Source organism: Lineus longissimus, chromosome 9 (genome assembly GCF_910592395.1).
Source record: "Lineus longissimus chromosome 9, tnLinLong1.2, whole genome shotgun sequence".
Lineage (NCBI taxonomy): Eukaryota > Metazoa > Nemertea > Pilidiophora > Heteronemertea > Lineidae > Lineus > Lineus longissimus.
Genome location: NC_088316.1, coordinates 19,461,584 through 19,474,890, shown reverse-complemented (window position 1 = coordinate 19,474,890; position 13,307 = coordinate 19,461,584). Strand labels below are relative to the sequence as shown.

Here is a 13,307-nt window from a genome sequence, read left to right as displayed (position 1 = left end):
CGTCCCCGGCCCCCCCCCCCCCACTCCCCTTATTTAGGGGGTACATAGGCTTGTTCCCAAGTTTTAAAATCACCCCCTAATGGAAGGAAACAGCATTTTTTTGTACCCCCTATTTGCGGGCTTTTGTGAGGAAATTGACCCCCTATTTGAAGGAAGGATTTGATCTTACCCCCCTAATTGAAGGGAGTCTTGGATCCCTACCCCGAGGATTGTGTTTGATACCTTGGTGATAGCAGGCTGTGTTTCCTCTTCATCATCATCAAGGGCTTCCTGAGCAACATGTCTAAGGTGGGTCTGCACTTCTGGAGCAGCAAAGTTCACATCCCCATCAGGATCTTCATGGAAATGCATAACGTGTTCCTGAACATCATCTCCTTGCTGCTGAGGATCCTCAGAAGACCCAGGGAAGGAAAACATGAGAAAATATACCCCTATTTTCAGTTTTTGAAGGGAAAATAGCACTGAGTAATAACACCCCTATTTTATTGATTTTTCGGGGATTTTTCCCCGAAACAAGAGTGAAAATTAACCCCCTTTTCCCGAAAAATCGGGAACGCGCCTGCGGCCCCCTTGACTATGGAAGTGTGTGGGGGGGGGGGGGGGGCGGGATTTGCGGGCGGCCGCGCTATCACACGTGGTTGCTATCGTCTGCATTGTAGTTCTACCCGTTGCCGCTACAGTAATTTTGGTGGCGCTGCTGGTCTCCTTACGCATACATTAGCGGCTAGTTTCCCGCTCGCTTTGTTGCCATAGAGTCTCCGGTCACGGGTTCCTCGAAGCGTTCGTTGATTTGCTGAGACAAGACCACAATTGATTTTTTAAGCCTTTTAGCAGTTGTCAATGTTTGACCGCGACGCATCAAAGAATGCGTCAAGTAGGCCTAGTGAAACTGAAATTCGGATATGATATACGGGTTAGTCTTGCGAGTAACTGGTGCGATTTAAATTGGTGATTGACCACGGAATTTTTTTTTTAAATTGACAAGTTTGATACAAGTGGACATTTTTACCCATTTCGGCCATTTTCACTCCAAATTTGAACCACCCCCCCCCCCCCCCCCCCCCCTATGGCCAGGTTGTCAAAATTCAAAATTATTTTTTTTACCAAACAATTTATTTATATCTGTAGACTTGCCACAGCAAATATTTTTTCAATACCTCTCCAAATATGTACTTGAGAGTAAAAAACGTCTAATAGATAGGCCTCGAACCTATGAATATTCATTAGTGGTCTTGTCTCTGCTATGAATATTCATTAGTGGTCTTGTCTCTGCTATGAATATTCATTTAGTGGTCTTGTCTCTGCTATGAATATTCATTAGTGGTCTTGTCTCTGCTATGAATATTCATTAGTGGTCTTGTCTCTGCTATGAATATTCATTAGTGGTCTTGTCTCAGCTAGTCTCAGTACTGGCGGGCTGCCATTCTCGCACATGTAACTGTGGGCCGGTGTAACATCTGTGGTTGTTTCCCATGTGTCAGTGTTTCCAAACAATAGGCAGCTAGAGAGACCATGACTTTTCAATAGGGGGAAACACAGAAAAACTTGTCAATCTATCTTTTAGCGTTCCCAAACAATGAGGGGAAACACTCAAAAATAGAAACACTCAAAAACATTACACCGGGTCGGCACCAACTAAAACCACTTACCACTTACCGGCCACTTATCACTTACCGGGCACATTCGTTCCAGCCCATGTTCCCTGTTTTCTCTTTACCCATGTCTGGCCTGATTCGGCCTGGCTGTGACTGCATGTCCCATCTCTCTCACCATGCTGTCAACAGGGTGGAGCAGCCAGGACTGATTCGGCCTGGCTGTGACTGTCCCATCTCTCTCACCATGCTGTCAATACGGTGGAGCCGTCAGGACTGATTCGGCCTGACTGTGACTGTCTCCTCTCTCTCATCATGCTGTCAACACGGTGGAGCAGCCAGGACTGATTCGGCCTGGCTGTGACTGTCCCATCTCTCTCACCATGCTGTCAATACGGTGGAGCCGCCAGGACTGATTCGGCCTGACTGTGACTGTCTCCTCTCTCTCATCATGCTGTCAACACGGTGGAGCTGCCAGGACTGATATGGGTGGCTGTGACTGTCCCATCCGTCTCACCATGCTGTCAATACGGTGGAGAAGCTAGGACTGATTCAGCCTGCCTGTGACTGTCTCATCTCTATCACCATGTTGACAACTTGGCAGAGCAGCAAAGACTGATAACCAGCTGGAAGAGGTTGGTTGTTACGTAGGCTGTCCTGTCGTCTCAATGTTTATTAGTGGTAACCTTGGTATAATTTTTAAGTTGTGTTAAGGTCTTCCCAGAGCATGGTAAACTTTGAATTCACCATGGTGAACGCTGCATTCACCATGGCGAGCTAGACGTTTGTTGTGTCATAGATAAGAGAATGTCGTCTCTCACCGATAGTCTGCTGGGAGGCTTGCATCATGTAAGCTCGTCCCTGACAAGACAATAGTCACACTCCTGGTCTTTTCCTCTTGTTATGATTACTGACACTAGTCACTTGTCTTCACTGACATGTGAAAGTTCCTTTTGTGACAGATTTCCATATTTTTTCACTTATTTTACTCCAAGCACAGTCACATCCCTGCTTCACTCCTAATGGGCAAAAACAACATGAGACGAATCATTTTATTTCATGAAACTTTATTTCACAAATGTTACCTTTTGTTTTTTTACACTTGTGGTAGTTCATCTTCATAAATAACAGCTCTATATCCTCACAGAGCTGGCAGCAAGTATAAAACATAAGTAAAAATCCTTGTGTGTGACTTGGGTTCTCAAAACGTACAAAGTGAGCTATATACATGTATAATTATGCTGTGATCTTCAGAATAAAATAGTCTACGAGTAGCGAAGTTTCTCAGACACATTTGGAAACTAAAAAAACATTGTTCAGACAATACAAGAGAACATCCTCAGCTACTGTGCTGTGGAATGGCCTCCCCAGCATTTGACTCTCTCTAAACACAGATATTTTGAAGAGTCAGCTGAAAACTTTGTATTATTCATTATTTACTTGTTACCTCTGATATCTTTGTGGACAAGTTAGTCTATGAGTAGTCACAATAGATGGACTAAGCAAGCTCTGTTGATGATGATGTCTGAGAGAGAGCAAAATACATTTTAAAGGATGGAGCAAAATACAAAAATAATCTACGTTTCATCCGGAATGTTTCTCTTGGATGGATCAATATACATGTACATGTATTAAAAGGTTACAAGTATATATGGTAATATGGTACAATTATAGCCGCTGTATGCATGAATGTGTACAATCAGCTGTTTTCTACACTGTATGGGCTATAATTGTACTGGGCCTATAACTGTACCATCTTACCTTACACTTAGGAATGGTCAGCAGTGGTGGACGGTATTTACAAATGTCTAAAGTCATTTTTCTTTACGAAAATTGTATGAAAATGTATCAGACTATCAATGGAACACAGTTATGTTACAATGGTTTGGTGCAAATTCCTCTTGACCTCATTAAAATCCCGATTCAAGCAAACGTTTGGTACACATATGCAAAAAGATAAAACCGTGAATAACCACATTCTTTTGAATAATAAATGCTTCTGTTTGGTATGTCATAGTAACTTCCATTATGAAATGGCAAGTCAGTGCACAGGACATAAGTACCCTATCTCATTCTAGAAGGTTAATGAGAACACCCAAATAAGCTACATCATTCTTTCTAAATACAAAACACACAATAGGACTGAAAATCCCCTACTAATTTAGTAGAAAGCAATAACAACAATTCTTCTCCAGTAACAAAACTAGCCTTATTTAGGTTTTGTAGACGGTTATAAAACTTATGACAGTAAAACTGATAAAATCTTGCTTCAAAGTCAATGTTCCCACTGATGACCCAATACCTATAAGAGGCAAACTTTAGCCCACTCATCTTCCGAGTCAGTAAGAAACTGAAAGCGAATATGATGAAGTGCTCATCTTCTGTACAATATATGCACAAGATCTGCCACTTCCCCAACGTGTTCCTGTCACGTTAGCCACAGGTTCCTCATATCTTTTCAACAAAGAAACAGCGCTGAATCATCTCTGTTTTAGCTCCTGACCAATCTTTCTTCACATACACTGATGTCACGTTATTGACGACAGTTAGAATGTGACAGGAACGTGTTGGGAGACGGCTGATTACAACACATGAACTTGTAAGAAAGGCCACTTCACTGTATCATGACGCGGATGGACGTGGACTGATTGTCGTTTAAGTAGATACAATACAATAACTATAAACCCCTTTATTTTCACCATCCTATGTTTGTAAATACACACTTTAGATATCAAATGGCTGCATTTTCCAAAGATAAAACCAATAGTTGAACATCTTTGCACCCATAACAATTGCGCTTGGACCACTCTGCAATAAATGTTAGGCTGCCAAATATAAAAGGGCTTACAGTATGAAAGATTATCGCTTGCTGAAATGTTCAATGGAACATCCAGTTAACCTTCTGAGGTCAGATGGTATTCTGACGAAGCTCCTAAAGTAATGTCCTTAAAGGGTTTATTTCAATCCCTTAACACACAAGAGCATTGCCAAGTGGAGACTCACAACTCAAAGTTAATCATTCTGTACATAATTACAAAAAAATTTACACCTGAAAATATCTCTAAAATCTGTGACAAATAAAATGAGTTTCTGAATATGGACGCAATTAACACAATCTGCTGAAGGTTCAGTTATAAGTATTGCTTAAGCTGAGCCAATGAAAACAAGTCCTGAGATCACATGACCACTCAACTATCACACGTATTCTTCATGTTTATTGGTCGAATCATTGATGGCCTCTTGGTGAGGGATGGCATTAGCATCCGGCAATTCTGCAATATCCTGAAAAACGCCAACAAGTTTCTCAAAACTTGGCCCCCAGTTTAGCAAATAATCCCAATTGAAAGCCCCGCCTAAGTTTTTATGTTGATGCACATGTTTGGGCGCATCTTCATCAGAGACGAGTAGCGTGCTCAGTGAACCACGCGCCGACTCGTCTCCAGAGAACGTCCGATTGGATTCCATGGGGCTCTCCTCATTCTCATCCTCTTCCTGAACCTTGGGGAAGATCATGATATTAGTGTCAAATTCACTGCGGATTTTTTCATGATTGTCATACTCGAATTCAGAACATGTGAAATCGTCATCAGAAACATCATCAGATGACGACTCTGGTGGCTCTAAGAGCCCAGTAGGTTCGAATATATCCTTATAGCGCGGCGGAGGACCAAAATCAGTTGAAGATTGGTCAGCGTCTATAGTACTAGGTGGTGTAGCCATCAATGGACGAGCATTCAACCGATTGATCTCGTCCACCGTCAACCCTTTCACATGACCAGATTTCGTTTTAGCCGGGCGGTTGTTAGCCCGACTACTTGGTCTCGGGGGATGGCCGTTCGGAAGTCTATTAGGTGTCCGAGCACGAGGATCACGTGATGTTAAGCTCTGTGAGCTGTTGCTATGGTTACTCCGTCCAACAGGATGAGGTAAACTCTGTTCAGAATTAGACCTGCTCTCTCGTATTTGCGTCGAGGGCATAGGTAATGTCAATGGACTAGCACCGATGGATTTAGGGCTTTGCCGCGACAAGTGCCCCAGAGGACTCTGGCGAACTGGAGTTGTATATCCCTGCATTTGAATGGGGCTCTGACCACCAGGCATATTCAGTGGACTCTGGCGATTCAGTGGCGTACTTTGCATTTTTAATATACTTGGACTCTCAGCTAAGATGTTTGGACTCTGCCTAGAGACACTCACTGGACTGTCTCTACTCATATTGAGCATGTTTGGACTATTCCTCAAATGACTAGGTAAATATGGCAGGTTCGGATTGCCGCTATATTTCCGATATTTTTTATAATGTTTCACAACGTCAATATCAGGTGGCGCTATACTACTAGCGTTTTCTAAATCATAAAGTTCAGGTGATTCCTCAAAACCCATGGCGTCACCATTTTCTATGATCACAGTGCCATCATCCATTCTCACCGGCGACGGAGCATTCATTCGCCGCCCCATTTTCTCTGCTTCAATAATATCTGGACGGGCATGAGAATGTGGACTATCAACATTGCGCTCATTAAACTTCATCGTCGCCAGCTCCTCTGCGATATGATTCCGTATAAAAGCATCCGATATAATCTCGCCGTTTTCCGTATATCCCGAATCCTGATAACTATGGTTGCTATGGCCACTATCGTTCCCATGTTTATTTCCCATCACAATCACACTACCGTTGACTTTCGGCACATCCTTATTCATGCGGCGTCTCTGGATGATGACAACGCTGATGATGATGGCGATCACCAAGACGATGAAGAAGACGATAACCAGGATGATGCCGATATTGAGTGTGGAAGCTGCGACACGTGGGATACATTGAGACACACCGCCAACGATCTCACACTTGTTACCCACTGGACAAGGGTTTGGTATGCACACGCTGGGCCCTGGACAAGACTTGGCCACTCCACCCACTGCTTCAACCGTGAAGCGATCCGTTGCTCCAGAGAACGGCTGGATCTTGTCATTCAGTTTGAAATCTGATAGGCATCCATTAAAAGCTGGAAAGAAAATGGAAGTTTTCAATATTCGTTCAAAAAAGTGAACTTAGGTCAGGGGTTTATAACCTTTAGTCTAAGCCATCAAATGGACCTTTCTGAAATGTGAAATCAGAATACAACCTTCAACTAGGTTAACCTCAAGATCGAACAACAGTTGAGAGATTTCCACAGTTTGAGTAACCTGAATGAATCCAAGGATATTCCTGATTTCAATTACCATGTGACATCAGCCACTGCTTACATTTTAGTTCTTGTTGATCCCACTTGACGACAGCACTTGCTCCACCAACTGACATTGCAGTGATATCAAGACCAAGAAAGCTATGCACGGACGAAGTGAATGTCTTCGCTTGGATCTTCTTGTCAACCTCCAAAGTCACTTCACGACCTCCTGCAGTGCTCAAGGTCACGTTGTGCCAGTTGCCATCGGTGACCTTCACCTCTGCAACAGTAAGAGATCCCCCAATTCCCTTGTTCCAAAAACCATACTGGACGAGACCATCAGAAACCTGAAAAGAAAATGTAAGCATGTTTCAAGCACTGAGGCAAAGACAGGACTGAGGTTTATTAGTTTCTAATCAGAACAATATTTTATTCAGGAAACCATCAATAAGCTCAAAGTTAGTGCAACCTCTTCCCTTCCTGTTGAATCATCCCCCCTTACATGAACATTCACAAACTACGCTCTTTTGAACTGTTTCTGGGCATGAACCATTCTCATAACTCACCATGATGACAGTGTAGTCAATTCCACTGGCCACATAGAATAACAATCCATTATCATCACGAGTTCGGATCCTAAATGAGACTTTCTCCGCCATCTCAGATACAGTACGTTTCCTTCTGGCATTGGCCTTTGCTGCCTCAAACTGCTTGGCTCTCTTGTAGCTCTCCTTAGGTGTATAGATCACTCGGGCATTCGCACCAAACGAGAATGGTTCAATGGCTGCAACAGTAAATGGGAGAACTTGACTTTCTAACTGAAGCTCATTCAAATTATAAGCAGTTGGCAACAATTGTACGACAGAGGAAAATCAAAGTAAGAGTCTATGGTTGGTTGCACTGTCAGTCCAATTGTTGAATCTCTGTTGCAATAACTATGGGTAAGTCATTTCAAATGTTATGAATCAGTCGGCCAGCAAGAAACGATTCAGGTGCAGGATCTAATCAAGATTATTTGCCCTGAGGTTTCTTCAACAATGAAGAGACCATAAACTTACCTGATTTACAATCTGGAGGCATTTTGCCTGCTGGACACTCGCACCGAGCCGTTCCCCAGACATCCTTACACTTGCCCTTCTCCCCACAGGTGTCGTTCTTGCATACACCTTGTTTCGATCTTGGACAAGTACTGGTCGTGAAATTCGTCGCCAATGGCGTTGCAGCCAGTAAGTCATTCCCATCTATCGTGATGTTCCGGATGCACCCGACGAAGTCGTATGTCTCAACTTGGTGCATGTGATTGAGGATCATCTGGAGGTTACGGACACCACCGATGGTCAGTGGGTTCTTCACGCTAAGGCTGCTAAAGGTTGCAGATGAGGACGAGTTCTGGCAGGAACTGTCTTGACACTGGTTGCATGAGAGGGAATCTTCTGGGCACTCACTCACAGAGATAAAGCCTTGCTGTAATAGAGAAGGTAATGGGATCAGATTGCGATTGACTATAAACAACACTCTACCGAGAGAAGAGAGAGACTCATTGCTGAACTGACCAGATTATCATCAGGTGTGACTTGCAGGTAGGAGGATGATATGTTTGTCTGTCACTGCCAAGTGCTCCCTGGACATTGTAAGAGACCCTAAGAATGACCAACATTACCCTAGAACATATCCTAGTAACTTGTAGTCAGAAGGTGATAATACCTCTTAGATAGAAATTGTTTCTAAGGTGTTGGGTTCAACGAATCCTACTAACCTGTCTTTGTCTGGTAGCCTCTACACGGTGCCACTTCCCGTTGTTGACTGTCTTCTGCACCCAGATTCTTGTGGTCGTGGGGTCACCAAGTGCATATGAGAACCGTATCTTTCCATTGATAATCTCTAGTGCCAGGAACTCCTCTTTCTTGATATCAGCAAGTTTATCCCCGACATTGTAGAGAAGTAATGCATTCGGCATGACAGTCGCAAACTCCAAAACAATGGTGTTATCGGTTGCTTTGAGCATATTGAACTCCATGTAGGAAAGCTCGTCAAATCCGACACTAGTATGTTCACAGTTTCTCCCAGCATTCCCAAATGGACATTCACATTCATAGGTGGAGATCTTGCTGTGGCAGGTGCCCCCGTTTTGACAAACTGTGCCCTTACAATAGTCGATCTTGACCTCACAGTTATCGCCAGAGTAGCCTTGTTTGCAGGAACATTCGTAGGAGCCAGGCTTATTGGAGCAGGCACCACCGTTACGACATGGCCGATTACGCTGGCATTCATTGATATCGACACTGCAGACGGCACCTTCCCAACCTGACAGACAATCACATTTATCGGTGCCGTCCGGAAGGGTGTGGCATTGGCCGCCATTGTTACAAGGGTTGTTCTGGCAGTTGTTGTCAGAGATATTACAGTACGGCCCACTGAATCCATTACGACAGGTACAGGTGAAACCACCATTGTTGTCAGGTGTGGTGATCACCAGGGACTGTGAGGAAGATATGGTTGTGTCCGTGTAAACATCGATAGCACTGCTGCACTCTCCCTCGTTCATGCATGGGTTGTCTGCACAGGGGTTGAGATTAATCACCTTGAACCTCACCCCAGCCTCACTCTCAATCTGCGCCTGATTAGTCTTGAACAGTGTCTCTAGGTTAGAAACGTATACATACTTTCCATCTTGCTTCTTCACGGCGATTAACAAATTAAGATGTGAACCAGCCTCGTTTATACCAAAGAGCAACACTTGGTCAATCTTTGTAAACATTTCACCTACAGCTTTCATGAAATTCACATAAGAATTCTGTAGGAAGTTCTCTGTGATGATGTTCTCCAATTGGACAATGATTGTATTACCTAGGGTGTTGTTGTCAATCTGATGGTACGTCAAACTGATGTCATAGGAGACCTCGGCATGGATACTATCACTTCCGCTGACTTTCAGACTGAACTTGTTACCCTGAGTGATCTTCTTGGCGTGGAGATCACAGGCACTTGGTATAGAAAACAGGTCAGAGCCCTGCGTCTTCCGACAGGTGTAAGTCCCAACACTGTCTGGATCCACAGGTTGAACATCAGCAATCTTCCCAACCGGATATTGTGTCTGATAACAAAAGACAAGGATATTCAATGGCCTTGGCAAGGATGGGCTGTCGTTGATGTCACGCATGATAACCCGTACTGTCAATGTTGAGGACATCTGTGGAGTGCCGCCATCTTTGACTACGACTGGAACCAAATAATCTGGCTGGGCTTCTCGGTCAAGACGAACCAACGCTGTCAGAATTCCTGAGTTTGAATCAACCTTGAACTTGGATGCAAGAGGACTACTGCTCGGGATGCTGTATTGATATGGTCCTTGATTGGGTGGGAGATCGGGGTCAGAGGTCACAGATGTGAGAACCATGATATTAGAAGGCGGTGTTTCTTCCTCTGTGAGGTAGCCAAACGGCTGAGGAGGGATGAAAACTGGCCCGTTATCATTGAAATCTTCTATAGTGATCTTGACAGTGGCAGATCCAGTCTGAGGAGGCACACCTGTGTCAACTGCTCCAACCGTCACATTATAGATGGAGACCGTTTCACGGTCAAGTCTTCCTGCCACAGTCACTTCACCTGTTTGAGAATTGATTCTGAAAACACCACCACGGTTATTGTTGAGGATTATGAAGGAGAACTGCCTGTGCTCTGGTTTCAGGTCGTTATCAACAGCTGACACCACAATCACTCGCGATCCAGACTGGGCATTTTCGGTAATGTTCGCTTCATAGACATCCTTAGAGAAGACAGGTGCATCATTAGCATCCTGGACACCCAACCTGACGATGCAATGATCGGCATCATTGCCTCGCAACGGACCACGATTTTTCGCCATGACGTCAAGAATGACAGTTGCCTGAGATTCCCTGTCAGGCGCTTTTGTGACGTAGATATTGCCCGTCATCGGATCAATCCTGAAGCCTTTGTTGTTACTCTCGCTGACGAGGTAATAATAGATGATACCATCTTCCCCAGTATCCTGGTCGGAGGCAAACACTTTGCCGACGGAGGTGCCAACAGTAGCAGACTCGCTGACAATATAATTGTACTCCTTCTGTAGGAATTTTGGCATATACTCATTGACACTGGTCACATGGATGTTAACGACTACAGTACTCTCCATCTTACTGTTGGGGTTGCTTGCGATGACTGTAGCTTGATACCGGTTCCTTGTTTCATAGTCAAGCTGATTAGCAGCGACTTGGGTTACGAGTTCTCCACTTGAGGTATGGATAGAGAACACCTTCTGAGCGTCACGGTCCCCGACTATCGAGTACTCAATGATAGCATTAGCACCAGAGTCAGCATCATAGGCCTTCATAGTGATGACAGTAGTACCAGTTGGAGAGTTCTCAGCAATGTATGCATCATATTTAGTGTGGTTAAATGTTGGCGGACTGTCGTTGACATCTTCCAGATAGACGGTGAAGACTCGTGAAACCTGCCGTGATATGAGTCCCTGGTCGCGAGCCACAATGGTTAACCGATGTACCGGTGTCGTGTCATAATCAAGAGGAGCCTTGATAGTGAGCATACCACTGTTCTGGTTCATATTGAACAAGCCCTTCTCATTGCCGCTGGTGATGAAGTACTCGACCCTGCCATTCATGTCATCAGTATCATCATCTTCAGCCTTCACGACCGCGATGATATGGCCAACCCGGCTATCCTCATTGATGGTCACCTGGAAGTTGGTTGTTGTAAAGCGTGGTGAGTAGTAGTTGACACCTGTAACCCGTAAGCGAACCATTGTCTGTGAGAACTTGATCGGGGTGCCCTTGTCCTTTGCGGTAACAACAAAGGTAAAGTCCTTGTTCTTTTCACCACTGAGTGACTTGGCAATAGTCACCCAACCAGTACTCGAGTCAACTCTGACGTAATCTGATCCATTTCCGCTCCCTAATGAGTATTCAACCTCTGCGTTGATGCCGTAGTCTAACTTGTCTTCTGCGACCAGCTGCAAGACTGTCTTGCCGATGTTGGCGTTTTCAGGGACGGCAGAGACGTATTTATCTTTCTGGAAGATGGGTGCGTTGTTGTTAGCATCGATGACGACCACAGTACATGTGGCTTCAGTTGACCTTGAAGGGTTGCCCTTGTCAGACGCCACAAGGATGAAAGCATGTTGATTTTTAGGCGATGGCCCAGTGTTGTCCTGGAGATACTTGACACTCTTCTTCGAGAAGATCTGACCGTTGTTGGGATCGATACGGAAGTTAGGATCATCTTGTTTCATTGAGAAAACAATGTCAGAATTGACACCAGGAGCGTCTGAATCATTTGCATGAACAGCACCAACAAGCGCCACCTGTGGTTGCAGTTCTTCAAAATAGAAGGTGTAGTCTTGCTTTGAGAAAACTGGAGTGTGGTCGTTGACGTCTGTCACAAGGATGGAGAGGGTGGTGGAGATCTTCCACGAGCCATCAGTCGCATCGATTGTCAAGATATACTCATCCTCCGTCTCACGGTCAAGGTCACCAATCACTGTTACATTCCCGCTGCTGCCATCTATGGTGAACTTTGTACTTGACTGACGGAAGGAATAAATGGCAACAGCGTTCTGTCCAATGTCTTTATCTGAAGACGTGATCCTGATTACGAAGGTTCCCTTGGGCGAGTTCTCTGGGATAGCGACGTTGAATAGCTTTGTGAATTGAGGTGGATTATCGTTCTTGTCTTCAACGTTAACGAGGACAGTCGCTGTGGCCGTTTTCTGTGGCTGACCCTGATCAGCAGCTTTCACAATCAAGCTGTAATGATCCAAAATCTCACGATTAAGTCTTATCGCAGTTTTAATTTCCCCAGTGTCAGCACCAATCTTGAACGCGGTGCCAGTATTCCCACTGATGATGGAAAACAAGATATTCTTATTGACGCCAGAGTCTGCATCCTTAGCTGTGACCGTCAAAAGCCCTTGGCCTGATGGTAATTCCTCCATGATAGTGGTGTTGTAGAAACTCTGATCAAACTTGGGTGGATTATCATTTTCATCCTCGATATTGACCGTAATCGACATAAGAGAGGAGCCAGGTGGGTTGCGACTATCCAAGGCTCGAATCCATAAACTGTAGCTGTGAGTTATCTCGTAGTCGAGACCAAGCGCAATCTTCACTTGACCGCTTCGTATGCCAACCTCGAATGTCTCGCCAATGTTGCCACCGATGATATCATAGGAGATTGGATCAGCTGAGATAGGTGAGGTGGCCAGAGCTGTCATCACCGTCTGGCCGACTTGCTTGGATTCTGACAGATCAAACGTCCGTTGGCCAGTAGCAAAGATTGGTGTACTGGATGCCGTAGCTGTGGTGAACTTGATGTCGACCATCGATGTGTTGGCCATGGAGGGTGTACCCTGCAACAGAAAATGGGCAGGAATTACAAATAATGTTCAAACGTGATATGAGTACAGAGTTCACCTTGAACATTGCTCTCAGCCACCAACAAAGTGTTTGTTAGAAGTATATGTGTGGTCAGGAAAGTAACAACTTAACAGGCCCAATCAAATTGAAATACAGATATC

General features: G+C 44.6%; 1 protein-coding gene across 1 annotated transcript in view; it reads right to left on the bottom strand.

Annotated features, from left to right (window-relative positions):
• Window positions 1–2,662: 2,662 nt before the first annotated feature.
• The window catches only part of LOC135493193 (cadherin-related tumor suppressor-like), a 45,317-nt gene continuing 34,672 nt past the window's right edge, over window positions 2,663–13,307 (bottom strand). Inside the window, exons 10-14 of the mRNA XM_064780254.1 lie at window positions 8,514–13,139; window positions 7,816–8,221; window positions 7,324–7,541; window positions 6,837–7,104; window positions 2,663–6,595 (exon numbers count right to left, since the gene is read on the bottom strand). Coding sequence (XP_064636324.1) covers window positions 4,788–6,595; window positions 6,837–7,104; window positions 7,324–7,541; window positions 7,816–8,221; window positions 8,514–13,139 — 7,326 coding nt within the window. The 3' untranslated portion in view covers window positions 2,663–4,787. The remainder of the gene's footprint in view (window positions 6,596–6,836; window positions 7,105–7,323; window positions 7,542–7,815; window positions 8,222–8,513; window positions 13,140–13,307) is intronic.